Genomic DNA, 26,098 nt, shown 5'->3' on the forward strand with positions numbered 1-26,098 from the left:
TCATTATCCTCAATGGACTTAGAGAATAAGGATCAGATCCAGTTGACAACCAACAACGTCACACGACCACAATATATATACATTCCTTGGATTAATTACTACTACTATTGTTTCTTTGGGAATTCTTAATTGACACCTTGACGCCCTCATTTCGCACCGTTTTCGGGTGGTCTCCCTTGTTCCTGTTCTGTATCAAGGAATCGACGAGAGTATTCATATCCGCCTGGACTGTAGCATAATCTTCTTGGACACACTGCGGGCGGACAAGGATGTCGACGGATCCTACCAAATTATCACCCTCTCCATCTGATACTGCGGCACCTTCACCAGAGCTTGGTCTTATCCTTCTGCCCTCAGTATCAAAGCCGCGCTCCTTCAATGCGCGCTGAAACGCTATCCGGACCCTCCGTGCACACCATGACCGGACCACTCGCTTTTGCTGCTGCAGATGTTGTAGAGATACTCTCCACCATAATGTAGTCCGATCACGGGTGGCATATAAATGTTGAATTTTGAACCGGATAGGATTGGTCGGAGAAGCTAGGTACCGGGAAGCGATAGGAGATATGACATGCTTCGGAACATACCGCAGAGTAAACTGCTTTGTTGATGCGAGGAACTTCATGTCTAAGGTGACTAGGTAGCCAAGAAACAGCCTTGCTCTTCTGGCTAGGAAATATGAGACTGGGACCTAGGGCACTGACGCTAGACGGTGTCACCTTCCCTTCATTGTTCAGCTAGATGAAACCAGCTCTTCTAGCGGTGGTAGGAGGTAGCGCGCAGTTATTTGTGTCGGAAACCTTTCAAGGAATCAAATGTCAAAGAGGTAAGAGGTAAAATAGACGTATGGTTCTTTCTTCATGGAACTGGATTCATCGATTTTGACCCAAATCGGACGATTTCCATTTATTTTTCTGCCAAAAGAAACAATCCAGGCGGTAACGGTAACCAGCTTTCATTGGCCGACCCCTGTAGGCGGCCTTAGGCATGACTCAGGCCGCCACGCCACCGGCGGCCCCCCACCGATTATATATTCAGAAAAGCGTCGAAATTACTTCCCGCCTACTCGACACTTCCCCCACTTTCACCACTTTCGGTCCTTTGGGACACATACGACTTCCCCTTTTTTTCATATCAGATTTGACATCTGATATTGCATCGAGTGGAAATCTATCGCGGTTAGCGATTTTCCGTCATGCCCAAGAATAAGGGAAAGGTAAGAACAGAATTTTCTTGAAACAAATCACCCCCGCTTAGTTAGACTTTTTCTGCCTCTGTTGTGGGTGTTTTACTCGGCGTCATAATAACTCCCATATCGCCACCCCTCGTGCCTGAGAGGTGGCTTCCGGGCAGATGAATTGCTTTGAGATTTAGGAAGCGTTTAAACTGGAATATTTATGCAGAGCACAGGCTAACAGCATATATATAGGGCGGTAAGAACCGTCGTCGTGGAAAGAACGAGAGCGACAAAGAGAAGCGTGAACTCGTGTTCAAGGAAGAAGGCCAGGAGTATGCCCAGGTTGTGAAGATGCTTGGTAACGGCCGTCTCGAGGCGCTTTGCTTCGACGGGGAGAAGCGTCTGGCGCACATTCGTGGCAAGCTCAGGAAGAAGGTCTGGATCAACCAGGGTGATATTATCCTTCTCTCTCTCCGTGATTACCAGGACGAAAAGGGCGACGTTCTCCTGAAGTACACCGCCGATGAGGCCAGAAGTCTCAAGGCCTACGGCGAGCTGCCCGAACACGCCAAGATCAACGAGACCGATACCTACGGCCAGGAAGGCTTCGAGGACAACGTCGAGTTCGACGAAGACCGCGAAAGCGAAGACGAGAAGGAGATCGATGTCGACGAGCTCTAAAAACCTTCATCCCGTTGGATTCAGCCCTGCGAGAGCTACTGGGGATCCTGTTCGCCAGCCCCTCTATTCTCTTTCTCAAAGCCAAGCTATTTCCTTTCTGGGAAACCCGACAGGCTTCCTTCTGTGAAGGCTCTTTCTTGCGTCAGGCAGGAGCTTGACGGTTGGTTTTAATCATTATGCCATCTGTTTCCTGGGAAGGAGACCAGAAAGGTCTAGGGGCTGCTGCCTTCCCGCTTCGCTTGGGGACCTACCACTGCCCCAGTGCTCCTTCCAAAAGTCAGGGTATGAATCATGGGTAGGGAATTCTTGGAGTTCCACATGATGAACTTGATTGGCTTCTGGCCGAAGATCGTTTATCGTGAGGGATAACCTTGGATTTCCGCAGAGAATTGGTTGCGACGCATATCAGGAGACCGACTGTACTCAGCGTGTTTCGTGTTGGCAATTCTTTTGTCTGTTCCCTCTTGCTACTTCGTTCATTTTTAATTCAAAACTTGGATGATAGATTCATGACAAGGTTACGAGAATACAAAAAAGTCTGGACATACATATGTTATGTTTTCAAGTCCTATTTATACACTCTATATGTAGCCCATCAACTAGCTCTTCGGTAGCTGGACCTCTGGACCTCGTAAGCTAGTAGACAGCAAATGCATGTTAGTTTTCGTCAAACACGCTCTTCTGGAAGAAGTTGACGATCTTGCGCGCGGCTTCTATTCCCACCAGAGGGTCCAATTGCTCGACAGTCATATTAGCGATCTCCGAGATATTGCCCGTCTCAAGAATAAGCCGTTCTAGGACACTCGGTGTCACACCAGGAACGGCTCTGAGCATATCCTGAGGCAAGAGATTGAAGGTACGGTGCTCTATACCAGCTGCAGCCATGACATTACTAGAGTCGGAGCCAGCTGCAATGTCCATGTCCAGTCCAATCTGCACTGCTCGGATAGGATCTGGCTCTGGGTTGTTCTTCTTGAGTTCCGCAAAGATCTCCGCAGTCTGGTAAGGAGAGGATGACCAAATGACCTTTAAGCGAGGAAATGCGAGGGTGAGAAGGACGAGGAGATGTTGAGCGGACTTTGGGCTAGAGGGATTAACGAGCGAACTGCTGGCAGACAAGGTCGTGGTCGCAGTTCCGGAAGAAGAGAACCCATAATCTGTTAGGAAAGTCGTTCCTGGTGTTGTTGCGGACGCGAATGCATCAAAGGTAAACGACTTGTTCTGGTCGAATTCAATCAGAAGCAGAGGGTTTTTATAATGCTGAAGCATTGTCTCTGCTTGGTTATAGAGACGGCCATTTCTGAGGGAAGTGATCAAGTCACGAATTGATTTACGCTCAACACATATATCCGGGGTAAGGATATAGTCACCCACTGTCAGCTGGCATGGGACAATGATCATATTGTTACCGTGTAGTAGAGATGGAAGTGCGCTTCTAAACTCTCGTACGTCCACCACGACTCGAGGAGGTGACGCTGTTGCAGCTAGCCGCCCACCTCCAGCAATGCGTGTGTTAACAGTACGCAGGAACTGTTCTTGAGGGTCTTCGAAGCCCTTGTCGTGTGTGAGAGTGACGGCCATGTTCTGTGCGTATCATGTTAGTAGACAGTTTCAAAGAAGTAGTTTCAAGTGGTCATCTTACGCCCTTCTCTTTAATGAGCTTTGTGAATGAGTCCTTTTCGCGTCGAACTGCGCTAAGGTACCGCTGCTCTTCAACAGATCCTCCGTAGTACATAAAGTACACTCGCACGTTCCGCCCGACATGAGAGCTGCGATATACTTCCACTCGTCGGATGAACGCTGAATCAGGTTCGTACATAATGATGTACCGTGGCCGCACTTCTTCCAATATGTGCTCGTCCATGTCACCATCGTAAGGATGTATCATGATTAAATCATCCATATCGTATAGCTCATAGAAATCTTCCATATCCTCCAGATCGTCAATTATTATGTCCTCCTTCTGGACCTCTTCGATTTCTGTGGGTTGGATCTCTTCCAGTAAGTTCGAGACTTGGCCAGGTAATTCAACATCTGTCTGTACACTACTATTTGGTACGCGACCAGAGGCAGATGTAACAGCACCTCCACCACGTACTCGGCGTCGCTTGTTCGGAGGAGCTCGTCCCTGTGGAGCGGATGGTCGAGGCGAGTCTTGGCTTTTCCCAGCCTGGGACTCGTCATTTGTTGGTTTTGAAGTTAAATTTTTCGTCACATTAGACAGAGATGTCTTCCAATTGAGGTACTCCCGCAGCCTCCTGCGCATCATGACCTGTGCAGAGCCCTTCTTGATGTTGTCACCGATGTCTTTGTCGTCTTCATTTTCGTCATTTACATGGGCATGCATTGTCCCCAGATACTCCCGGAGCTGCCGGCAAGTTCGTTGGTCGGTACACATGATCAATATTGTACTGTTTGACTCGTCCACATTGACTGGATTGAGATATGCATCATTTTCTATCTCCTCCAGCACTTCTGCTAGGACCTCCCACTTGGGTTGTTCTTCCAGGACAGGTTGAAGAGTAGTAGGGAACGAATTCAATGATGAGCGAGCCACGTCATTGCTTATCTTTCCTTGATATGCCCTAGACTTAGCAGTCTGGAACAGAACGTGAGCTGCATCAAGGAACAGCCATGGTGAATAATTATGCCTTGTGGACCCAGGGGGAGGAGAATGCGCAGTTACGATAGTATCCAGATATTTCACAAATGATACAGAATCGTACGTCAGTAACGCACTAGTGATAAGTTAGAGGCTACACAATGCTTTACAGATGAGGGATCGTTACTGAACTTACTGAAGAATCGCCCTGAGATCGCTCAAGTCGCTCACAATCTGTCTGGTCCTGAACGTCACCCGATGCCATATGGGGTCTAACTGCCGTCTGATCATGATGTCAAAGCTCCTATGCAGAGCACTGTCCAAGGTCCAGTCTGCCATGTCCAAGCCAGTGTTAGCTTTCTTCAGTTCTCCGATGCATATTTCCACACATTCAAGGACTGCATTTTGCATTTCACGCATCTTGTCGCTCATCGGAACCTCAAGCTCGATGACCTCAGCTTTTCTGTGGCCTTCAAGGGACTCGGCAACAGTAACATGAAATCGCGGCCATAACGAGGCTTTGCGAAGGAAAAGATTGCGCATAGAATTGGCTAAGGGTGCGAAACCCGTTGTGAATGGTTCAGGGGAGTCGGAAAATGCCTTTAGGAAGCCATTTTTGTTGATTTGTCGAAAGATTCGAATGATGAAAGCTTCAGTTGAGGTTGCCATAATCCTGGAAGGTGATGAATAAATAGCTACGGGAAGGGTTGAGAAGGACAACTTACTTGTCAGCATGAAGCACAACCATTCCCGTAATCTTTTCAGGGTCGAGAAGCTCTGTTGAAGCCAATGTCAGGTGTTTGCTACCACATAGAAAACTACTCCGTAGACATACTTGATAGTAGATCTACAACTAGTATCCTGGATGTTACACTCAGGATACCGCCTTCGGCATAGATCCTCTCCCTCATGGAAACTGAGGCTCTCTCGGTGTTGATCACCTTGAGGCCTCTGGCAAAGGGGGTTTTGCTCATGGCATAGTGTTCTGCCAATGCTGTTTGATTATTAGCGTCGGTATATCCTAATCAAGGCACTATGGGTAAGCTGGAGAGTCCTTGGACACACCTTCGCCGATCCATTCGTTCTCTCGATCATCAGCACCCACTACTAAGACTAGATTATTCCCAGCAGCATCATAAAAATGTAAGAGATTAGTCACTAAGCGTAATAGCCCAAGGCCCCGGGCAAGGATGACCAATTCATCCTCGGTGCGCAGTTCGGTGAAGATGTCCTGCTGATATTGCTGGATTTGATGCTGTCAGTGATACCAAAGGACTTCCGGTGTATATGTACAATGAATCAGAGCACTTACTAAAGGCAAGGACAGCTTCACCGGGACATTTGTACGTTCCGGCGGCATGAGGAGCCTCTTGACGCGACGAAAGACATGTACTTGTCGCGCAATGAGGAGCAAAGTGAACACGAAGTCACGTGTCTATGATGTAATTAAGCGTCTGAATAAATTCAAGTGTATGTACTACATTGCATTACTAGTAGTAGGTCTGAATACGTTCGTTCTGCTCTGTCTGTAGGATAAGTATTTTCAAGAGCCGACGTCATTTATTCTATGTATGAGTACTGAGGAAGTTTTTGAGTCTGACAAGTAATATGGAATTGCTACCTGTCTCCTTGTACAGAAGAAACTAGACCAGTGACTGTCCTACATAACAATCGGCTGCGCATCATAATTCATGATAATGAAAATTCCATCATGGTCATCCGTTAAAATTCTGGCTTATTTGTTTAGCTCTTTCTTGCGTGCTTCGATTTCCTCTCGGGAAGCTTTGGGTGGCATATCTGCGGGTTTCAGTTAATCTGCTAAGTTTCTGCAAAAGATATTACGGTACTTACTGTCCGGAATCTGTGGTCCTTTAGACAGATGGTCCTGAGCAGTGGCCTTCTGTGGTTCATTCTGGTTGGAGCTATTGCTGGCTGCTGATGGGAAATTGGTCGTGTCCGAAGGAATGGCCGGCATCTTGGAGTGAAGTGTATGTAACCTAGTGAATAATCTTCTTGTATAATGCAGAATGTAATAAGTAGCCAGGTAAGAAGAAGTTGTATGATTAATCTGTCTGGTGATGGTGCAGAGTTGTGTTTAGTAGGGTTTATATAGTAGGAGTTTTGGAGAGGAAACGGGATGACGTCGATTGGAAACCAACCACCTGACATTGAATTAAATTTAATTGACGAAACGACAGTGACATACGGACTGTTCCAGAATTGATCTACTCTCAAAAATGACAGGTCGGGTAATAACTCGTGGTCATGGTTGTAAACGGGTAAATACTATAAAGAAGGATTGGCGATTAAATAAATTACGAACGCAATAACTACGTACAAATGTAACTCTTTTCTTTTGTGTAGAGCATTTGGAGTTGACACCAACCCGACAGTAGAAATAGACAGAATTGCAGTCCAAGGAAATGAAATAAGATTTCATACCTTGTGTTTAGATAGTAATGCCCTACATTCTCTTCAAGTTCCCCACTCGGGCCTTAAGTGGGACTGGAAATGGAGTTAGTGGCACTGTAGTAGAAACTTAGCGGTAGCATTAGTGGCAGTGTGCCTCTCCCTCTTTCTGCTACTTGACCTCTTCTCTGACTCCCCCTCAAGGCTGATTTCTCCCAACAACAAACAATTCAACTACCCATAAGCATACGCATTACTCGCTCACGGCCTCCGTGCCTCCTCTCGAACCTACCCAGGATCAGTCTTACAAGTCTTGATCGAAAACCCGGAGAAATTGCCCCTCTCTAGCCCGAGTTTGTTCTTGGCCGCATCAGCGATTATCCGTGCCTGGAAGTCGAGTGCACTTTACACTTCTGCCTGGAGCAACTTCACCGACTCGTGCAATGCATTATCGAGAAGTTCTTTAAGAAACATCAACGGCGCTACATACTCTCTAATTCCGTTTCCGGTGCTTCTTGAACTAGCTCCCCGCGGTCCGTCATGCCATCTATCCTCAGTGACGCCGACAAAGAAACCGTCAAGAGGACTGTCCCCAAACCGGCGAACAAGATCCACGCTGTAGCTGTTGCGCGACTATATGTGGCCTATCCGGATCCTCAAAAATGGACATACACAGGTCTACAGGGTGCTGTCGTCCTGGCGAATGATTTAGTCGGGCGGACCTTTTGGTTGAAGCTGGTGGATGTATCGGTGAGTGACCGTTTGTGTCTCGATAGCCCCTGGAGTTTTTCCCTGACTGCTAATGATTCCGTTCATTCCGAGCCACAGCCCGCTGGACGAGGTGTTATCTGGGACCAGGAGATATACGATAATTTCCCCTATAACCAAGACCGAACGTTCTTTCACACGTTTGAGCTGGAAGAGTGTCCCGCTGGTTTATCCTTTGCTGATGAGAAGGAAGCTAAAACGTTTATGAAGAAAATGCAAGACCGGGAGAAGAATGCGAGCAAAGAAACTCGGCAGACACCTTTCGCATCTACTCGTGGTCAAGGCCCCGCTCCCATAGCAAATGGTAAACATGGCGTAGGACGGTCGATTTTCGGTAGCCTGTTAGGCCATCGGTCAACATCGGGGTCAAATGCGCCTCCACCAGTAGCACATACAGAACCTCCTTCTGCGCCTTCCATCCAAGTTGCACCTCCCCCACCGAGCAGTCCCCCACGCAAGCCCTTGCCCTTCGACACCAGTGATCCGTCATGGAAAGGTCTTCTGGACGAGCTCTTGCAGATGGGAATTACGGAAGACCAGATCGCAGAGAATTCGGACTTTATCAAGGCTTATATTGAGCAGAAACAAAGCAACGGGGTCGATTCTACTCCGTCTCCGGCTGAGGACAAAAGGGGCAAAGCTCCCCCTCCGCCTCCTCCATCGGCACCTCCTGCTCCTAAGTCAAGTTCTATAAGCCCGCAACATACAGGTAATAGTACGGGTAGCCGACGAGGCGCTCCGCCACCACCTCCGCCGTCACGGAGAACTCGTACTGAGGCGGAGGAAGAGTCGCCTGCATCTACTCGCGAACCATCTCCGCCGCGGCCCAGATTCCGAGCGCCCCCTCCGATTGCAGATGCTGGCAAGTTTGCGCACACCAATGGGCCCCCTCTTCCTGGCCGACAACGAGCATCATCGGGCGCGACCCCTGGGCCTCCTCCCCCACCACGACCTCCAAAGACTCCCGTGGATGACAGTCAACCCCGGTTTGGGGTGCCTCCACCTTTCCAAGGGGAGCGAAAGGTGTCCGCTCCTCCAGCACCACCCAGCCGCAACAATGCGCCTCCAGGGCCACCACCACGGCCACCTCCCCGCACGTCAAGCCCTGCGGTACCGCCGCAGCTTCCTCCCAAAGTGCCTCATGCCGCGGCCTCAACGCCAGCACCTCCCCCACCACCCCCAAGAAGCCCGGCTAGCCAACCGCCTCCTCCTCCGCCTGTGCCAGCTGCTTCCCGTCCTACACCTCCCCCACCTGCATCCAGTGCGGTGCCCCCTCCACCACCACCTTCATCAAGCGTTCCCCCGCCGCCGCCTCCGCCTCCCCCTCCCACTTCGAGCGTACCTCCTCCTCCGCCGCCACCACCTCTTCCATCAAGCAGAGGCCCTCCAGCTCCTCCGCCGCCACCCCCATCTTCGAGCATTCCCCGGCCTCCCCCTCCACCTGGTAGAGGCCCCTCAGCCCCCCCTCCTCCTCCACCCCCAGCGCCAGCTGGTGGGGCTCCCCCGCCACCACCACCTCCTCCTGGAGCTGGTGCTCCTCCTCCCCCTCCCCCACCTGGTGGAGCAGCTCCACCTTTGCCCACACCTTCTGGTGGAAGGGACGACCTATTGGCTGCCATTAGGGCATCTGGAGGCAAGGGTGGCGGAGGGTTGCGGAAGGTCAAAGAGTCCGACAAGAAGGATCGCAGCGCGGCGATGGTTCCTGGGTCTGCCAACGAAACATCCGCAGCTTCAGCAGGTGGCGGTGCCGCCCAGGGTGGTATGGCAGGCGCTCTTAAAGCCGCTCTGGACAAGAGAAAGCAGAAAGTTAGCGGTAGCGGTAAGTTCATTATTTGCCTATTGACCAGTGACGCGTACTAAACCAGCGTGCAGATGACGAAAAGGAGGACGACGATGATTGGTAAACTCGGTGGCTACTTCTCAATTTTTCTTTATGTGTTGCTGTGGGTTAGATCGGTCTAGTTTCGCTTGATACCTACATATTGCAGCGTTCTTCGTTTCAATATTCAGCATTATTCTTCAACTCAGCAAATGTCGGTTGGATTTTTCCCCTGCAAAGGCTCCTTCATGTAACAAAAGCAATGGCTTACAATAGTCTGGGATGATCTGACGAGCAAACATCTGACTCCCTTGCGAAGAAGTAGAAGCAGAAGTAGAAAAACATTTGTTGTAGTTGGAGATATAGTTGCGGAACATCATTGACCCGAGATGGTCCGCGCGGCGCAACTCCATGTAGGAAAAAAAGACGGCCGAGTTATACTGCGGATTGAAGAGGGAGAACGAGACGGTAGTACTTCGATGGTGACTTGTTGATCTAGGCAAGTCCGAAATGCTATCCCCGCCACATTTGAAACCGGCAGTTCCCTCAGCGTCGCTACTCCGATACCTGCGCTCCCAGTCAGAGAATACCCATGTCTTCATATCGGCATGCGGAACCTCTCGAAAGCCGCAAGTTCATAACCAGCCATCCCGTATGCTCGCATTGAGAAATACATCTAGCTGGGCAAATATTAAGCCGCTACGATGTCGCGCCGCGTTAGAGACAAATCTTCTTTCCGTATCAACCATTTCTAGAAGCCGTGGTTCGTCGCGATGTCGAGCTTCGCTGGGCCAATCTCCGTCCCCCATAACCGTGTTTTCGCGGGCTACACACACGAAGAGCCGCCCATTACTTCGCAGGCTATTTGACCTAAGACGTAGCAAAGCGGCTGCAGAAGCCAAACTCAACCGCGCTGGCAGTCCTGCATTGGTCGATGAGGGAGCAGAGGGCCTGAATTTCGGACGTGGATTAGCGGCAAAGGCTTCGAACGAGCTGCGATTGCGATGCACTGAGTTCGATAACAACGGCAATGTTACACTTGTCAATGGGGAATTTAGAAAGAGTGAGCTTATCGCAAAGGTGGGTAGTCGTCCCTCTTTCAAACAGGCGACTTTACTTGGACAACATGAAAGCTAACCGGGCTTAAAGTATGGCCTCCTCCCTCGAGACCTTCGCAAAATTGACTCTTCGACCTTGCCCCACATTCTTGTACGACCGAGTGCTATCCTTATCAACCTTCTACATCTTCGCGTGCTGATCAAGGCCGATCGGGTTCTGGTCTTTGACGCCTACGGATCAACCGATTCATATATGCAGTCGCTGTTTGTGTATGATCTGGAAGGAAAGCTACGTCAGAAACAATCGCAGGGCGCCCAAGCTCTACCTTATGAGTTCCGTGCTCTCGAAGCTGTTTTGATCAGCGTCACAGCCGGTCTCGAGGAGGAATTTAATGGTGTCCGAGAACCTGTGGTGCGCGTTCTTCGGGCCTTGGAAGAAGATATCGATAGGGATAAGCTTAGACATCTGTTGATCTACTCTAAGAAACTGGGTAGTTTTGAGCAGAAAGCTCGACTGGTGCGGGATGCTATCGATGATTTGCTGGAAGCCGACGACGACCTGGCGGCGATGTACTTGACTGAGCGCGCAGAGGGCGTTCAAAGACAGGAGCACGACCATCAAGAAGTTGAAATGCTTCTGGAATCGTACCACAAAGTTTGTGACGAAATTGTTCAGGAAAGCGGTAACTTGGTGACTGGCATTCGTAATACGGAAGAAGTGTACGTTGTCGCTCTTTTGATATTTAAATTTCCTTTGCGCAGACTTGCTGATTTCCGCTTAGTGTGAAAGCTATCCTCGACGCCAACCGCAACTCTCTCATGCTGCTCGATCTGAAGTTTAGCATTGGTACGCTTGGACTTGCAACAGGAACTCTATTCTCTGCCCTATACGGTATGAATCTTAAGAACTTCATTGAAGAGTCCGACTTCGGATTCGGAGGAGTCTCCGTCATATGCTTTGCGATCACCGCAGTCGTCTGCGTATATGGGCTAGCGAAGCTGCGCAAGCTTCAGCGTGTCCGAATGTGGGGTGAAGCCGGCGTAGGTGGTTCACCGATGGTCTCCCTTCCCACTCGAAACAGCGCACTCACGGCACACCGATCCAACTGGCGAGCGGACTCCATTGAGCCGGTCTGGGGTAGTCTTCCAGGCGAAGGTCGCGCCGAGAGAATCCGACGTTTGAAAGACAGCGCTGCCGCGGCCGCTGCCAAATCTGCTGCCACCGACCCTACTGCGCAGCGAGCAGCAGCTTCGAGGAATGCGGCCAAGTCGCAACCAAAGCAGTCCGGCGAATCCGCAACCAATGAGGCTGCTGCTAACATTGGTGGTGACTCTGCGTAGAGCATAGCTACCTTATCGATCTTCAATGCCGGCTCCTTGTCTCCCTCTGGTCAGCCACGGTCACTCGGTGCTGGTGATTCGCCATGACTTCCTATAATTGACGTATTTCTCGCATGGTTGGGTGTTGGGTGGGTGGTTTTCTTGCTTTTCGTTTGATATCACCTGGACACAAACATCTTTCAAGGGTTTAATGTGTTAATGTGTCTAGAGTACCTCTTCTCTCACTGATAGACGATTTTTACCATTCTCGGCAATCTTGGGGCAAGTATTTCATAATGTGTTCATAGATTTAGATCGTTGGGGAAAGCTCACCTCTATGTACATTAAAATCACTCAATCTACAAATTACAAACATAACTTATCCCTGAACAAATCACAGACCTACCGTCGTCATTCAGAACAGCAGTATCGACGCCGGTAGGAGCGGCGGGAGAAAGGAGAAAGAAATTGGTCAAGTGTGATATGTCCCGAGTATCATATAGAAACTAACAATGTCCTCGCTGATTGCCCGGCCCCTGTCCTTTGTGGATGCCCTTAGCCCGCTCAACCCAGATCTTAGCAGCACCTTCCACGCCTCCATCCCGTGAGCATTCCCGTTGCACTGCTGCCATCGCTTTGTCAAGAGCCGACTCAGTGACTGCGTCACCGTTGCAGTCAGAAGCAGGCTGTTGTTGGTTCCGTGCACGCCATTCCTTCGTTACTCGCTTGCGGCCGCCTATTACGCCCATGTTGCGGGTACTTGGGATCCGAAGAAGCGTCTTCTCTACATCGTATCCTATTTCCTCGGCGATACTTATGGCCTTCATGGTGAGGGATCCGTACATGGATTTATAGAACCCTACATCAGTTTGTGTCTCTTGTTTCGCCTTCCGGAGAGCTTTCAAGTCGCCTGTTGCCGGTTGTTCAGAATCGACGTCTTCATGTTGTGACGACTCCTTATCAGAATCAGGCTTCGACGCTTTGGGCGGAGGATACCGATATTTGGCCCCCGAAAGCGCATGCGAGCAACAAGGAATGGCAATAAACGGTAACGGCGACTCCGGACAAGCAAGGGTAGCCATAAGGGGCGTCCAGACCGTCAACTCATCAGCATGATTCGAAATAATGAAGGTATCCTTCTCAAACAAGCCCGAATGGGTCTCGACCCCTAAATCAGGCACTCCACCTCTCTCCGCCATCGCGTCGGTAAAAGGCTTCGGGATATAGATTTCCTCCTTGAGCCGCGCCTGCACGAACTCGGGGAGGATTTTCCATGTCTTCCGACGACGGGCGTCAAAGCCCCAGCCCCGGTAGCCTTCCATTAGGAGGACGTAGACGAGCACGCCGTTCCCGCATGCAACGTCCACGAAGCCCGGGAAGTTCGGGTCGTACTTTTCGGGCCCGTCTTCGTTGCGCTCTTCGCCCGGGACGGCTCCGTACATGCTGCGCCATAGCTCGATAAGGAAGGCTGTTATTGCTAGGTCTTCGAAGACGTGCTTTGTTGGTTCAGTGTCTTCGACCCAGTCTCTGCAGAGGTCTTTTCCGTATTTGAATTTGAGGCGGGAGTATGTGTTTTGGACTAGGTGTTGGGGGATTACGTTGTCTTTGCTGGGGTTGTAGTTGCCTCCTTCGGTGGTTTCAGAGAGGCGTGTGTTGCGGGCGAGTCGGATCTGAGTATTCAGTAGGGCGTGTAAAGTCCGCTCTAGGCGGGTTGGAAGTGCTTCTTCTGGGTACGGTAAGAAGTGCAGAGATAGTGCTCCGGAGCCCGATCCGGCTTCTGTGGCCTCTGCAGCGTCGTCGGTGAAGTCATACAGGTAAGCCAAAGCACGAAGCAGGGGATGATAGAAAGGAATCTCCTCCTTCGACGCTACATGCGGCGTATAGACGGCCAGGAAGCGTCTCAACCGGGATTCCTGAGTAGCGCCCTCACTACCGGGAGCTATATCCGCTTCATAGAAGTGGCAGGTTTGCTCTAGCGGCCGATCCAGCTTCGGGTTTCTGGGAATCAGTCTCCTGACCACCGTTCTGGTTAAGTTGAACCCGGCGACTTCTGCGGCAACGATGGGTTCTACACGGTCTTCAGCGTCCGTAGTAGTTTCTACGCTGGTGTTCCCCGTCTGCGCAAATGACAGTTCCTTCTGCTGGGGCGTGCTCAAGACGCCCTGGCTGTCGTAGAGAATATCTGCCCGAAACAGATGTGTGGAGTTGATGTTGATGTTCCCCAGGAGAAATACGGTTAGATCTTTCATAACCTCCGGGATAAACGGGAGTCCGTCCTCTAACAAGTCTTTGGATGTCACCCATTGCTCGGTGGGTGTGCCTTGCAGAATAGACGATGGCTCAAGCGTCTCTGGTAAGGGTTTTCCAGAGAGCTTTGTCACATCTCTGACGGTTTTATTTCTATGATTTTTCATTGTGTGCTGGTTTTAGTGGTAAAACAAATGGACTTTTGGAAGTCTGATAGGCGGCGATTTGTCGGTATCCACCTCATAGACCGCTGATCAGAATAGAGCCTGGGTATTGTTCGTATACCACAGGCGTAGGTGGTTATAGTCTCACTTTTTGATCAACGTTCCTGCAGAATATCTTATCGCTATAGTCTTCCCCGGGATATCATTGGCTAGAGGCAGTTCACCTTCGCTTAGTAGTTGGATTAGTCATGACGATGATGTAAGTGGATATAAAAAGAGATCAACATAGTACATTCTCCATGGTGATCGATCATTATCCCTGGTTATGCAAGGAATATGGCGAACAGTCAGTGTCATTATTATGGAGAAAAGTGTGAAATAAGCTATAGAAAAGCGGTGTGCCACCGAGAGTGCTTGAACTCTGAACGAACCCCATTCGGGCAATAAATTCTTACCTTCCCGGGGTTCAGATTGTTATAACTTATAGATCTGAACACGATCATCATTTTCCATCCACGGGATCAGGTGGACTCCAAAGCACTGGTTATCAGATGGCAAACTAAAGTTATAAAACAATAGCTATCAGATGTATATCTTACCTGCATTTGCATGCCCACTCAGAACCGTGATATTTCGGACACTCCCACCCCCCGGACAAGCCCGCAATGATTGGCGCACGTCAGATGCACTTACTTAATGATTATACCTTCTGCATGAATTTGCTTTTGTTGTTCAACTCACCTTCAAGGTTTGGTCGAAGGAGAACCTTTAGTGTCATCAATTACCCAATGTCTCGGCGCTTATAATGACCCTAGCATCCATTGGTTATTCTACCGTCCTGAGCGACAAGATCTCTGTCACATTGAACCTCTCTAGAATAGCACGAATAGTGCTAGAAGGGAGATGTCCTCCCGATCTGCATGAGAATGCCCTGCATGCAAGGCCCCACAATCGATGATCCCAGCAACCGTTTAGAACGGCTAGGCGCAGGGAATGACATATTGCATCACGCAAATTCTAGGCTCTTGGCACCTTCAATAGTCTGATAATTGGTTGTTTCTCGTACTCATGAGAAGATACTGGTTTCCATCCAGCTAGTAAGTGCGTACAGTGTCTAACCGCTAGGTCAAGATATACAGAGTACCGTAGTACATCTGTTTTACACGGGACTGACTTTCTTGATGAGGGATGCTTCCTGCGATTGTATCAACCATTATTGGCTGCAGCTTGCAGTTTCTCGTTGACGCAAGGGCAGGGATGAGGCATGCGCTATGGGAGCTTACAGCTGGCGGTAAGTATTTAGGGAGAGGGAGGCCTATCCTGGATACTGTCGTTCATTAATTATCTGACCGCATTTGAGCCTACAGCTGATGCCGGCCTTACTGTGTTGAACTTGAATCCCTCCTACTGAAAACGAGAAGCCGAACACACTTAACCATGGGAGATACTGGCCCGATTCTTGAGTCTTGGATGCCTCCCCAGACACCATAGGTATTTCCTCCTGGTAAAGGCAACATATATCCCTTCGGGGAGCCGCATGCAAGTTATCCCATTGTCTGTTTGGATAAAGCAGATACTGACACTAACCAGGCCGTTAGCGTATCTCTACCAACATGGGATTCGGTGATTGGATTGTCTCGAAAAGAGAAATGGCTCCTGGACCAACTCGAATGGAGCTATCCACGGTAAGTCGGATGTCCTCGCTCGAGATAGGAGCGTGTTCAACTAAAGAATCAAGATTCTATCTAAACAAGTCCATTCGCGAACTCTCTGGTGCAGTTCTACGCCGACTCCAGATCAATGATACCACAGTGTCCTGCATAGTATTCTCGTCTGGTGCCGCTGGTCACCAATGCGCCACAGTACTCGAGACATTACCCTCCGAGAATCCATTTACAATCAAAGTAGTTCGGTTGGTCATGCCTCTAGAGTCAAACCTGGGAGACACCAGTTCCCACTGGGCTAACTTCACTGCGGTCTTATACCCGTCTGATCTGTTGAAGGCGGCCATGGCGTTCTGGCGGGATACCAGTTCAGGATTATCAATACGTCATGCAGAGTTCTGTCTGGAAGAGTTCGATTATCTTGACTCTGACTCTTCGACTCCGGTATACCGAACCCCAGCTTCGCGGAAGAGATGTCGGGGCAAGACTCCGGAGTCGCTTATATGGATGCGAGCTGCGGCTAGGAACTCGCACGAGGTGAAATCATTCCTTGCAGACCTTGCTACGTCTGAGCAACCGGGACAACCAACTGTGAGTCCTGACGAGGTGTTCCTATACCCTACCGGAATGAACGCTATATACACACTGTCGGCGGCTCTAGTTTCACCAGAATACAAGGTTGCTATGTACGGGTAAGTATCTCTCCGGACTTTGGAGCGAAGCCGCCCCGAGCAATTCTAATGAGACACTCCATAGATGGCTATACCCAGAAACAGTCGACGTCGTCCGACGCGGCACATGGGCAGAATGTCTATCCTACAAATACGGCACGGAGGAAGAGCTGGATCGCTTGGAAGCCCTCCTGCAATCAGGCCAGCAGATCCGGGCGTTATTCTGTGAATTGCCCAGCAACATCACGTTGGCATCACCGAATCTCTGTCGAATTCGCGCACTGGCAGATATATACGGCTTTGTTGTCGCATGCGACGACACCGTTGCCGGCTATGTCAACATCGATGCGCTTCCATATGTAGACGTCATGATGTCCAGTCTTACGAAGACATTCAGTGGAGCATCGAACGTCACCGGGGGATGGTAAGTCCAGCCCATATACCTAGATCAGTCTATCACTACCTCAAACCCTAATTAACCTCCTCACTCAGTCTTGTAATAAACCCCGACTCCCGCCATCACGACCAAATCCACACCACACTATCCAAGAACCAAGACGCCTATTTCCCCCTAGACGTCAACACCCTCCGACAAAACAGCAAGGATATCGTCTGGCGCGTGAAACAATGCAACCCAAACACGCTTCCACTCATCGAACTCTTCCAAGCCCACCCCGCCATCGCCGCAGTAAACGACCCGTCCATCGCGCCAACCTCAGCTCTATACAAGAGTGTGATGCGTAAGGACGGCGGCTACGGCAATGTTCTAAGCATTGTCTTCCATGATCCGCGCACAGCAGAGCACTGCTATAACGTCTTCAACGTCTGCAAGGGGTCCAGCTTCGGGGCGAACTTCACGCTGGCTATTCCGTATGTCCAGTTGGCTAATTACTGGAATCAAGATAAGGTTGCGAAACACGGGGTGCCGAGGCATATTATTCGGATTAGCGTAGGGCTGGAGGACTCGAGGCAGATTGTGGAGACGGCGAAGAGGGCGCTTAAGAGTGTGGATGAGTTTGAGATGAAGAAGGACCTGAACTGATCTTTATATCACGATAGTTATGTCAATCAATTACTTATATGCCAGTCATTATCAAATCTATTAATCATTAACTGCATACTTTACTTCAATACAAACCTACAGTCTGCATCCTAATATCCCAGAAGAAAGATCTATACTAATCTTTGTCCCTAACAATAGACTAAACGCCATGAGCACCCCATTCATGTCTGACAAACCACCTCAAGAAGCTATTCACCACGCTCCTCGATAGCAAGCCCACGAATCCTAGATAGGGCAGACAATAGACGTACATACATACAGTACACAGCTACTACCAAATGCTCATACCAAACCCCCACCAAACAATAAATCGATACAAAATGATATACAAATGCTTACCAAAACACCACCAAGCAAAAGCGCCCCACCCAGTTAGTACACACAGTACGTACCACCCATTTATACATGACGCAATACCCCCACCAAGCCCTACCTACCCTCCCAACAACCCCAATGCTGGAATCCCAGTTACACCCCTACTAAATCCCTCCCTACACCTCAGAAACCTATATGAAATTTAATACCACACACAATATACAATATACACCCCATCCCACCCCAAATTAAAAAGAGAAGAAAAGAGAAATGGCCCCAAGATGCTTCATAATCCGCCACGGCGAAACCGAATGGTCCCTCAATGGCCGACACACGGGCATCACGGATCTGGCGCTTACACCTAACGGGGAGAAACGGGTTAAGGCGACTGGGAAGGCATTGGTTGGGAATGATCGGTTGATTGCGCCGAGGAAATTGGTTCATGTGTATGTTTTTTTTTTTTTTTTTCTTTCTTTCTTCTTCTTCTCTTTTTGTGCTTCTTGTTTTTGGGTGTTTGTTGGTTGGTCTATTTAATTGATTGTTGGGGTTGAGTTAATATGGCCTGATATATAGGTATGTCTCGCCAAGGGCCCGGGCGCAGCGGACGCTGGAATTACTTGAGATTGGGTGTAGGGAGAGATTACCCTGGAATGAAGAGCGGAAGAGCGAGGATGAGGAGCCGATTCGGACGGAGGCCAAGGTTGAGATTACGGAGGCAGTGAGGGAGTGGGATTATGGGGATTATGAGGGGTTGACGAGTAAGCAGATTAAGGAGATGAGGAAGGAGAATGGGGAGGAGCCGTGGGATATTTGGAGGGATGGGTGTCCTGGTGGAGAGTAAGTCACCCCTTCTTGTTTTTCTTTAATAATTTGGAACCACAGAGCATGGCCACTGTTATATACTTATTTACATTATCCGCTAACTGACAATGTCACAATCAGATCCCCCGAAGACGTCGTCCGTCGTCTCGATGCCCTAATCACCGATATCAGGAAGAAGTTCCATGGTCCCTGTTTCGACGGTGAAGGTGGTCAAGGAGACGTCCTGATTGTCGCACACGGCCATATCCTACGGGCTTTCGCCATGCGTTGGGTCGGGAAGCCGTTGACCGAGACCGCACTGATCCTGGAAGCTGGAGGTGTGGGCACACTGAGGTGAGAGAGACCGGTCGCGGTGCCACGAGCTGTGCTAACCACCCCAGTTACGAACATCATAATATCGAGGAACCGGCGATTATCCTCGGAGGAGGTTTTGTGGTCGAGAATTAAGGACGGGGATGGTATCTGTTGGTGTTCTGTGTATTGGGTACCCCCGAGGATAACTTTACCAAAGCAACAATCAGTGATTATAATAGAGGAAGGATAGATAGACAGGATGATATAAATGACTTTCAATAATGAGAAAGAGGAAAGATAAACTCACCCATATATCCCACTAAACCAGAGTACTGATCGATCACGATTCACTCTCCTTCTTATCCGCATTGCCCTTGACACCCTCCTCTCCCAACACCTTGGCCGATCCCATAAACAAAGCTCCAACATAACCACCCAAGAACCGCATATCCTCTGCCTGAACAGCAGTCATACGGAGTAGGTTTTGCGTGTCCGCCAAATTGGCATTCAGCTGCTCCAACTGAGCCTGCAGGTTCGCATACTGTCGAGTCTTAGCGGCCGACATCGATGATGGACCGGCGGCGGTCGAAGACGGAGGGAGAATGGAATGGCGGGGGAGGTTTTGAGATTGGCTGTAGTGGTGAGAAGGTGGCATTTTTGCTCAAGATCTTCGTTCGTCTGCTGAATGCTTGTACGTGCTCGTTTATAACAATCCGTGTTAACCTGAAAGTGAGCGATGTGAAGGAAATGGTTCAAGTTTGTTTACACTCGGTGGGGCGTCGCTTTAGGGATTAAATCCACGTCGGTCACGTGGAGGGACCAGAAACAAACCCCCAATCATGTACTGAACAATTAATCTATATCATTGGTGGTTGTGCATATACAACACCATACAATCGACTATACATTAGACGGTCTTTGGTATGCAAACGTTTGGATCATTCAAAACACTCTCGTCGTGACATGGCAGCATCGCCGTCTATGTATCATGCGAACTTCAAGTCTCGTTTATTGTCAATGACATGGTTCTAATCGAATGATAGCGTCCGTGTCGAGACTTCAGCTCGGCTCTCTCGTCAATATCTTGCAAGAACGCGAACCCAGCCAACTCAGATCACTCAATCAACCGAATAAATCAGACTCCTGCTCTTTTTGTGCGCCAGAAACCAGACCATGAACGTAGAGATTTCGGGGCTACTAGGATGTTCCACACCAGAGCCCATAATAGTAAAAGCAGACAGAATGGCTGAGGACAAGGGAGTAGAGGAAAAGAAAATAAGGAAATGTGTCAAAGGAGGGCATGCATGTCACAAAACAGTGGAGATGACAGTGTAGGAAATACAACGAAATGAGACGCCCAGGGAAGGTAGTGTACAACATTCTTTCATGCACGAAGAAAAAAGAAAAGAAAAGAAAAAGGAAATGATAGTCGTGGGTGACTGGAGATGATGTTTGTGGTATAATTGCGAGAAGTCAAATCATACTTGTCGGATCGAGCTGTGTGCTCGCCTTCATTAAAATAGAGAGTGCTCGAAGAAAAGGAGAGTAAAGTGAAAGCAAATGACCACATGCAACACGCGCTCGACCACTCCAAAGTAGTAGCATAAAACGAGAAGATGCCCCGTATGTCCCTCGGTGTATATGTAATGAACTGAACGAGAATATAAGGCCTTGAGTCGCTCCTACCCCCCTTGCCAAGCATCTTATTACAAAGAAATTCTTGTACAAAGCTAAAGGGGACCCCCACGGGCAGCGTTTTCCAGCCAAGGGGGGAAAGAATGGAACGCGAAGTAACCAGACGAGTACGTATAGAACAGGGTTCTAAAGCTCAGCTTGTATGAAAGGGGGGACAGAGGACGGCGGGCTGCGTCGGTCAACGAACGGGGGTCGCAGCTTGGTGAGCATTCAAGCTGATTTGGCTGCTATGGGCTGAGTTTTCCGAATCAAGATTCGCACTGGCCCCACTATCACCACTCTCCGCGCTGGCGCTCGCACTTCCGGTCAGACTTCTATGCTTGGGAGTGCCCTTGGCTAAAGACGAGTTGCTCACCCCATATTGTTGCTCAATTTGCTGCGGACCTACCGCATTACCTTGTCCAGGCGGATGTCTGGGGACTGGCGCCCGCATTTGTCCGGGCGGCGAAGGTTGGCCGCCGCGGGGGCCGTTCGGTGGGCCTAGGCTTGGATCTTGAGATGTTCCTGGTCGGCCCATTCGAGGGCCAGGCGGACCGTAGGGAGGAGTCGCCGGAGACTGGCTGTTCCTCCTACTGGCTGGGTAAGGATGTGGTGGATAGTCACCCATTCGGCTGGCCGTCAGCGAGTTAGCACGCGACCCCGCCTGAATGTGGTTTCTGTCGACCGCTCCATATCGATTCGATGAGTACGCCATCATAGGATTGTCCATGAGAGAATCGTGAAGGCCAGGGATTTCCTGCATGATGCGATCGCTGGTACGTTTCCTTCCTCCGAAGTATCGGCTAAAGGACGACCCGGGCCTGCTACCACCACCATTGTTCAAAGTGATTTCCGGGTTCTTACGAAGCTGGCTGGCACTGGGGGCTGATTTCTTCGTCCGTCTCGATGTGATACTCAACATGTCCACTTGATCCGGATCGATTGATGGGATCGGCAAAGTATCCATTGGATCGAAATAGTCATCCTCGTCCTCTTCATCAAATGTTGATCTCGGAGGTGGTGGTCGCCGGGGACCTCGACGCATACCCATCTCCTGTTCTCTGATCTGCAATTCACGCTGTCGGATTGCCAGTTCTCGTTCCCTTAAAGCCAAGTCAGCTGCGGATGGTGGAGGTCCGGGCGGCATATCCGGATAGCCGTTAGTGCCGTTCTGAGGTGGTACGCCGTTCTCTGCAGCCACAGCTGCGGCTGAAGCAGCATCATCGTACATGACGAGGTGACTGAACTCCTCAAGACCTTCCACTGAAGGGTCACGAGGCATCCTACCCGCTTGCGGATGTGCGCTCGGGGGTCTTGACATTCCCGGGTGAGGTGGCCCACGTCTAGGCATCATGCCAGAAGGAACCCTACCTCCACGCATAGGACCATTCATCGGTCCTCTCGGCGGTGCCGAAGACATCCGAGGTGGCGGTTGAGCCAGCACAGGTGGAGGAGATTCGTTGGTTCGGGGCTTACTCAGATTCGTGGCATTGACATGATGAAGCACTGCATAGAGAGTCTCGATCCGAGGGATACGGACACCTGATTCAGTCGCCAATTTGATTGGAGATCCGAGATATGTCTCTATTTCCATTGGACGACGGGCTTGGAAGTCCTGATACATCGTACTTGGTGCACCATTGGCGGTCATCGTTTCAATCGTCTTCTTAGCAAAGTCATTCGGAAAGGAGCACCCGTTCGCACGCGCAAGCTCGAGGAGCTCCTCAATGATGTCTGAGACAAGTTGGCGTACGCCAACCTTTTCGAGAAGCTGTGTGTGGTTGGAGGTTTCAAACATTACACTAGTGGGGTAGAAAGCAATAGGACTATAGCACCAAAGTTAGCCAGACTTGGGATTAAGAAGTAGACTTCTCTCGCGACTCACCCTATCATCCGTTCGAATTGCTCCTGTCTGATATTATCTGATACTTTGCAGTCGACTTGGCCAGAAGCCAGTGTCATCGCCAGGGCAGCCGCCATGTCGTTTTGAATCGTGGAAGGAATGCTGGTTTGCTTATTTGTAGCACCAACCCAGATCTCCGATGAGTTTAGATGCTCGAACTCGCTGGCACCAATCTGAGAGATCTCCACCCCTGACACAAGCGAAAGGACGACGTTTGTAGGAAACCGTTGCTCCAGGTGAGATTCTACTCCCAATGTGTTCGTTGTGTTCACAAGGATACACGTATGTTGAGGAGTGACGACGGATTCGATGACTGAAGCCAGGTCGTAGACATCTGGCAGTGCCTTGACACACAGAATGACGTAGTCAAATGCATTCTCACGAGATGCGGCATCTTCGGGTGTGCGGACAACTGTATAGAAGCATTTACATTTAGTGTCTGAACAAAGAGTACAGACTGTACATAGCAGGGAATAGCAATCCGACTCACCATGACGAGGCTTGAAGCGCTCATTGCCGAAAGCTTTCGACCTAAATCACCGTTGATCAACGACTCGCTCCAGGAACCAAGTTTCAAAAGCGACATACTTGAAGGATACTCCATATTGAGAAACTGCCTCATATCCCGATTTCCATACTAGTGTCACGTCGCAGGAGGTCGTCGCCTGAAGTCTCCACGAGAGGAAGGCCGAGATGGCATTGCTGCCGACTAAACAGAGTCTAGTTAGATGACGGCCCATTCTGGGTGGTTTTGAAATGTGATTTGGGTTGCAACAAAAGCCCATTTAGGGAACGACAGGAAATTTGTCGTCCAAAGGCAAATCGACAATCTTGTTGAGTTAATGCGAGTACGAACCTGATAAAATGCGCAAGCGCGGCGGAGGAGCCATAATTAGCGATCAAAAATGGAAGGAAGCTCTCCCGCGAGTCCACAGTCGAAGAAAAGGCGATGGACGGAGTGTAGCTGGGAGACGAAACTCCAGGACAACGACTGGAGGCGCGATTGACGCTGCCTACCACGGGACGAAAGGACGCAATATCACGACCGAAGCCAGGGCGATTTCGCGACGATTAAAACAACGGATTATGAAAAAGGACCACAGAAAACGAAAGTAAGGGGAATCACCACAGGACGATTAAAAATGGGTAAAGGGATTGAGGAAAGGGACCAAACGAAAGGAGGAATTAATCGTAGGGAGAGAAGGAGAGAAAGACAAGACAGTATAGTGAAAGGGGATGAGGGAAGGGAAAAGAGAAAAAGAGGAAGACGCGAGAGATGACGGATGGAGAATAGTAGGAGTAGTAGTAGTAAATCGATGGAGAGTTGCTGGAAAGCAGAGATGTGCCAGCTTTGGGCGGAAAGGCAGCCCGAGAGTAAGCCTATGGAGCAGAATCTGTAAAGTTATCTTCTTTTTTTTTTTTCTTCCTTACTCTCTTTTCGTATTTTCCTTTTTTTTTATTCTTATTTTTTTTTTTTTACTCTTAGTTTTCTTTACAATGACCAGGCTTAAACGGTCGTGGATCCCCCGCCAGGGCTCGAACCGGAAACGGAGTGCAGGGGAGAACAAAATGACTGTCAACGGAGAGGGGGAGAATGGCGAAAACAGTTTCCCTACTATGAAAAAGGAAAAAATAAAATAGAAAGATCTGAGGAATGAATGATAAGGACAGAAAATAATAAAATAATAATAAAACAATTAAACTAAAATCCTTAAAAATGTCGAATCCCGTGTACACACACCGAAGTCAATTCTTCTGTTAATTCCGTTAGTATCGGAAATGGGAAAGATAAGTTGGAAAAAAGAAAAGAGAAAAAAAAAATCATACTTTCATAGTTTCTCCTTCGTCCGTTTATTTTTAATCTTATTTAGGAGGCGAAACGGGGACGATGATTTCTGAGGACCATGGCTAACTCCCCAACAAATGTATGGCAACTCCCCTGTTCTTTTTCTGGGTTCCAGTTCTTCTTAATCCTTACCTAATTAAACACTGCTCCCACTATAAACAAATATATTATATTATGTACATAATAATAGAAATCAATCAATAATTGTCCTCTACTTTTTTTTATTTTTTATTTTCTTTCGATCTCCTTCTGCTTAAATCTATACCCACAATTTCAATATTACTTAGCCCCAGACAGAAGATAGATACAAGTAGTACTCCTCACTAGACCTTCTCGGAGGACGGAGCGACATCATCACCAGCGTCATCACCTTAAAAAAGACCGAAAGGAAAAATAGAAAACAGAAAAATTATTAGAGTGGATGATTCATGAGACACGACAACACCCACTCGAGCCAACCATGATGCAGTAATCACCCAATCGACCTCAGCTGCACATCCTCCCGTCAAGGATCCCCACTTTAGTCCACATCGTTTGTTGGATGGTCGAGGCCAGAAAACCGGGATATCACCGCTTGTAATCGGTCCCGGCGACACCGGATTGGCCTCTCGCGGAGTCGATGGAGAACCTCATCGACTAGTCGGAACTAGATTATGGATATGCCTTCCCAGCACTAAGTACTTTTCTTGCGTTTAGTCCACGATAGCGCTGATAACTAACCTGATTCTAGTAACGAGCTAGAATCACCCTAAGGTCCAACACAGGAGAACGATACGAACGGAAGGAACTAACCGAGTCGTTGATATATTGATATCCACCTCGTTCTAAGACATTTGCCTCTGTAGACATCATATAAACACGCTCCTCCATCTCCGTCTGTTACTTCCCATCGGTTTAGTTCCCCGTCATTTACTCCTCAAGACCATCCGCTTCGGTCATGCAAAACCAGCAACAGTCCTCCCGGGGAAGTTGAACAGGAATCATTGAACAAAGAAGCCACAAACGCCGGAAGTGTTACCCTCCAGGATCAAGTTACCCAGTCACAAGCTCTTCACAAGAAATGACCCATGCCCATGAAGCCGAATCTCCGTGTGACAAAAGCTCAGCATGATATATCACGTGTCCTCTCATGAGCAGTATGGCTATCATCGTACGGAGTATTCCGTCTCCTTCCTTTTTTTTTTTTTTTTTTTTTTGCCCTATTTAGTGATCGAACTTCTGAATCAGAGAGGTACAAGACAAGCTGACCCTCTTCATCAATACCTACTCTAACCTAATCTCAATCTTCAACCATGGGATCAAAGGGATATCCCGTCCCAGATCGGATATCACACCTTCGGGAAGGGGGAGGCGGTGTTGATTCCTTCCGGCATACCAACAAGCTCACCTCCGAAGCAGGGATCGATCGACAATTCCAGGGTCCGATTACTAAGGTCATAAGGTATAGGCCGCTTGCAGCGACAGCCTATCATTCAGCTACTTCTAGTCTAGGCCACTCTTCATGGTCTTGCCATTTACGGGCTGCAGTGCATGGGATGCATGTTAGGTACATTCTGCCAGGTACAGTACCAAAGAACTTCAAGATAAACTTCAGAATGGAA

The 26,098-nt window shown here is 49.2% G+C and overlaps 12 protein-coding genes across 12 annotated transcripts; 6 read left to right on the forward strand and 6 right to left on the reverse strand.

Annotated features, from left to right (window-relative positions):
- Nucleotides 1-91: 91 nt before the first annotated feature.
- F9C07_2108387 (uncharacterized protein) lies at nucleotides 92-625 on the reverse strand (the record flags this gene model as incomplete). Its single annotated transcript, XM_071509043.1, has 1 exon — nucleotides 92-625. The coding sequence occupies one exon, from the start codon at nucleotides 623-625 to the stop codon at nucleotides 92-94; it is 534 nt and encodes a 177-aa protein (XP_071364545.1).
- Nucleotides 626-1,020: 395 nt separating this feature from the next.
- On the forward strand, nucleotides 1,021-2,415 carry F9C07_2285169 (eukaryotic translation initiation factor eIF-1A subunit). The gene is made up of 2 exons (XM_041293140.2): nucleotides 1,021-1,216; nucleotides 1,430-2,415. The coding sequence occupies exons 1-2, from the start codon at nucleotides 1,196-1,198 to the stop codon at nucleotides 1,856-1,858; spliced, it is 450 nt and encodes a 149-aa protein (XP_041148007.1). The 5' UTR covers nucleotides 1,021-1,195; the 3' UTR covers nucleotides 1,859-2,415.
- Nucleotides 2,416-6,955, reverse strand: F9C07_2285170 (DNA repair protein RAD1). Its single transcript, XM_071510744.1, has 8 exons — nucleotides 6,312-6,955; nucleotides 5,773-6,257; nucleotides 5,526-5,703; nucleotides 5,296-5,454; nucleotides 5,186-5,237; nucleotides 4,657-5,133; nucleotides 3,501-4,596; nucleotides 2,416-3,442 (listed from the first exon to the last, which is right to left on the reverse strand). Exons 2-8 carry the CDS (start codon nucleotides 5,818-5,820, stop codon nucleotides 2,516-2,518), a joined length of 2,937 nt encoding a protein of 978 aa, XP_071364546.1. The 5' UTR covers nucleotides 5,821-6,257; nucleotides 6,312-6,955; the 3' UTR covers nucleotides 2,416-2,515.
- On the forward strand, nucleotides 6,192-9,754 carry F9C07_1684461 (uncharacterized protein). The gene is made up of 3 exons (XM_071508314.1): nucleotides 6,192-7,619; nucleotides 7,698-9,456; nucleotides 9,510-9,754. The coding sequence occupies exons 1-3, from the start codon at nucleotides 7,410-7,412 to the stop codon at nucleotides 9,539-9,541; spliced, it is 2,001 nt and encodes a 666-aa protein (XP_071364548.1). The 5' UTR covers nucleotides 6,192-7,409; the 3' UTR covers nucleotides 9,542-9,754.
- F9C07_8818 (uncharacterized protein) lies at nucleotides 6,196-6,435 on the reverse strand (the record flags this gene model as incomplete). The annotated part of the gene is made up of 2 exons (XM_071511828.1): nucleotides 6,196-6,257; nucleotides 6,312-6,435. The coding sequence occupies 2 exons, from the start codon at nucleotides 6,433-6,435 to the stop codon at nucleotides 6,196-6,198; spliced, it is 186 nt and encodes a 61-aa protein (XP_071364547.1).
- Nucleotides 9,755-9,966: 212 nt separating the features above from the next.
- Nucleotides 9,967-11,855, forward strand: F9C07_8820 (putative magnesium ion transporter; the record flags this gene model as incomplete). Its single annotated transcript, XM_041293141.2, has 3 exons — nucleotides 9,967-10,536; nucleotides 10,606-11,234; nucleotides 11,297-11,855. 3 exons carry the CDS (start codon nucleotides 9,967-9,969, stop codon nucleotides 11,853-11,855), a joined length of 1,758 nt encoding a protein of 585 aa, XP_041148009.2.
- Nucleotides 11,856-12,340: 485 nt separating this feature from the next.
- F9C07_8821 (uncharacterized protein) lies at nucleotides 12,341-14,248 on the reverse strand (the record flags this gene model as incomplete). The annotated part of the gene is made up of 1 exon (XM_041286515.1): nucleotides 12,341-14,248. The coding sequence occupies one exon, from the start codon at nucleotides 14,246-14,248 to the stop codon at nucleotides 12,341-12,343; it is 1,908 nt and encodes a 635-aa protein (XP_041148010.1).
- A 1,610-nt stretch (nucleotides 14,249-15,858) lies between these two features.
- On the forward strand, nucleotides 15,859-17,622 carry F9C07_2108393 (cystathionine gamma-synthase; the record flags this gene model as incomplete). The annotated part of the gene is made up of 4 exons (XM_071509044.1): nucleotides 15,859-15,930; nucleotides 16,042-16,601; nucleotides 16,666-17,004; nucleotides 17,073-17,622. 4 exons carry the CDS (start codon nucleotides 15,859-15,861, stop codon nucleotides 17,620-17,622), a joined length of 1,521 nt encoding a protein of 506 aa, XP_071364549.1.
- A 606-nt stretch (nucleotides 17,623-18,228) lies between these two features.
- F9C07_8823 (phosphoglycerate mutase family protein) lies at nucleotides 18,229-19,227 on the forward strand (the record flags this gene model as incomplete). Its single annotated transcript, XM_041293172.2, has 4 exons — nucleotides 18,229-18,404; nucleotides 18,532-18,795; nucleotides 18,901-19,113; nucleotides 19,161-19,227. The coding sequence occupies 4 exons, from the start codon at nucleotides 18,229-18,231 to the stop codon at nucleotides 19,225-19,227; spliced, it is 720 nt and encodes a 239-aa protein (XP_041148012.2).
- A 187-nt stretch (nucleotides 19,228-19,414) lies between these two features.
- F9C07_8824 (DASH complex subunit Hsk3 like-domain-containing protein) lies at nucleotides 19,415-19,729 on the reverse strand (the record flags this gene model as incomplete). Its single annotated transcript, XM_041286516.1, has 1 exon — nucleotides 19,415-19,729. One exon carries the CDS (start codon nucleotides 19,727-19,729, stop codon nucleotides 19,415-19,417), a length of 315 nt encoding a protein of 104 aa, XP_041148013.1.
- A 1,132-nt stretch (nucleotides 19,730-20,861) lies between these two features.
- On the reverse strand, nucleotides 20,862-23,714 carry F9C07_1683767 (2-dehydropantoate 2-reductase). Its single transcript, XM_041293174.2, has 5 exons — nucleotides 23,508-23,714; nucleotides 23,240-23,360; nucleotides 23,142-23,182; nucleotides 22,634-23,063; nucleotides 20,862-22,574 (listed from the first exon to the last, which is right to left on the reverse strand). Exons 1-5 carry the CDS (start codon nucleotides 23,539-23,541, stop codon nucleotides 20,948-20,950), a joined length of 2,253 nt encoding a protein of 750 aa, XP_041148014.1. The 5' UTR covers nucleotides 23,542-23,714; the 3' UTR covers nucleotides 20,862-20,947.
- Nucleotides 23,715-23,991: 277 nt separating this feature from the next.
- Nucleotides 23,992-24,292, forward strand: F9C07_8826 (uncharacterized protein; the record flags this gene model as incomplete). Its single annotated transcript, XM_071511829.1, has 2 exons — nucleotides 23,992-24,047; nucleotides 24,157-24,292. 2 exons carry the CDS (start codon nucleotides 23,992-23,994, stop codon nucleotides 24,290-24,292), a joined length of 192 nt encoding a protein of 63 aa, XP_071364550.1.
- Between the last annotated feature and the right edge of the window lie 1,806 nt (nucleotides 24,293-26,098).

The sequence above is a fragment of the Aspergillus flavus genome, chromosome 5 (genome assembly GCF_009017415.1).
Source record: "Aspergillus flavus chromosome 5, complete sequence".
NCBI classification, from domain to species: Eukaryota; Fungi; Ascomycota; class Eurotiomycetes; order Eurotiales; family Aspergillaceae; genus Aspergillus; species Aspergillus flavus.

What these genes read in the sequence shown, in the direction of transcription:
- F9C07_2285169 (XM_041293140.2), top strand. Translation starts at nt 1,196, where the DNA reads ATGCCCAAGAATAAGGGAAAG. An exon ending in TGCCCAAGAATAAGGGAAAG is followed by an intron (nt 1,217 to 1,429) that starts GTAAGAACAGAA and finishes GCATATATATAG; the next exon opens with GGCGGTAAGAACCGTCGTCG.
- F9C07_2285170 (XM_071510744.1), bottom strand. Translation starts at nt 5,820, where the DNA reads ATGCCGCCGGAACGTACAAATGTCCCGGTGAAGCTGTCCTTGCCTTTA. An exon ending in TGAAGCTGTCCTTGCCTTTA is followed by an intron (nt 5,704 to 5,772) that starts GTAAGTGCTCTG and finishes CATCAAATCCAG; the next exon opens with CAATATCAGCAGGACATCTT. An exon ending in AGCTCATTAAAGAGAAGGGC is followed by an intron (nt 3,443 to 3,500) that starts GTAAGATGACCA and finishes TGATACGCACAG; the next exon opens with AACATGGCCGTCACTCTCAC.
- F9C07_1684461 (XM_071508314.1), top strand. Translation starts at nt 7,410, where the DNA reads ATGCCATCTATCCTCAGTGACGCCGACAAAGAAACCGTCAAGAGGACT. An exon ending in TGAAGCTGGTGGATGTATCG is followed by an intron (nt 7,620 to 7,697) that starts GTGAGTGACCGT and finishes TCCGAGCCACAG; the next exon opens with CCCGCTGGACGAGGTGTTAT. An exon ending in GCAGAAAGTTAGCGGTAGCG is followed by an intron (nt 9,457 to 9,509) that starts GTAAGTTCATTA and finishes ACCAGCGTGCAG; the next exon opens with ATGACGAAAAGGAGGACGAC.
- F9C07_1683767 (XM_041293174.2), bottom strand. Translation starts at nt 23,541, where the DNA reads ATGGCTCCTCCGCCGCGCTTGCGCATTTTATCAG. An exon ending in GCGCTTGCGCATTTTATCAG is followed by an intron (nt 23,361 to 23,507) that starts GTTCGTACTCGC and finishes GACTCTGTTTAG; the next exon opens with TCGGCAGCAATGCCATCTCG. An exon ending in CAATATGGAGTATCCTTCAA is followed by an intron (nt 23,183 to 23,239) that starts GTATGTCGCTTT and finishes ACGGTGATTTAG; the next exon opens with GTCGAAAGCTTTCGGCAATG.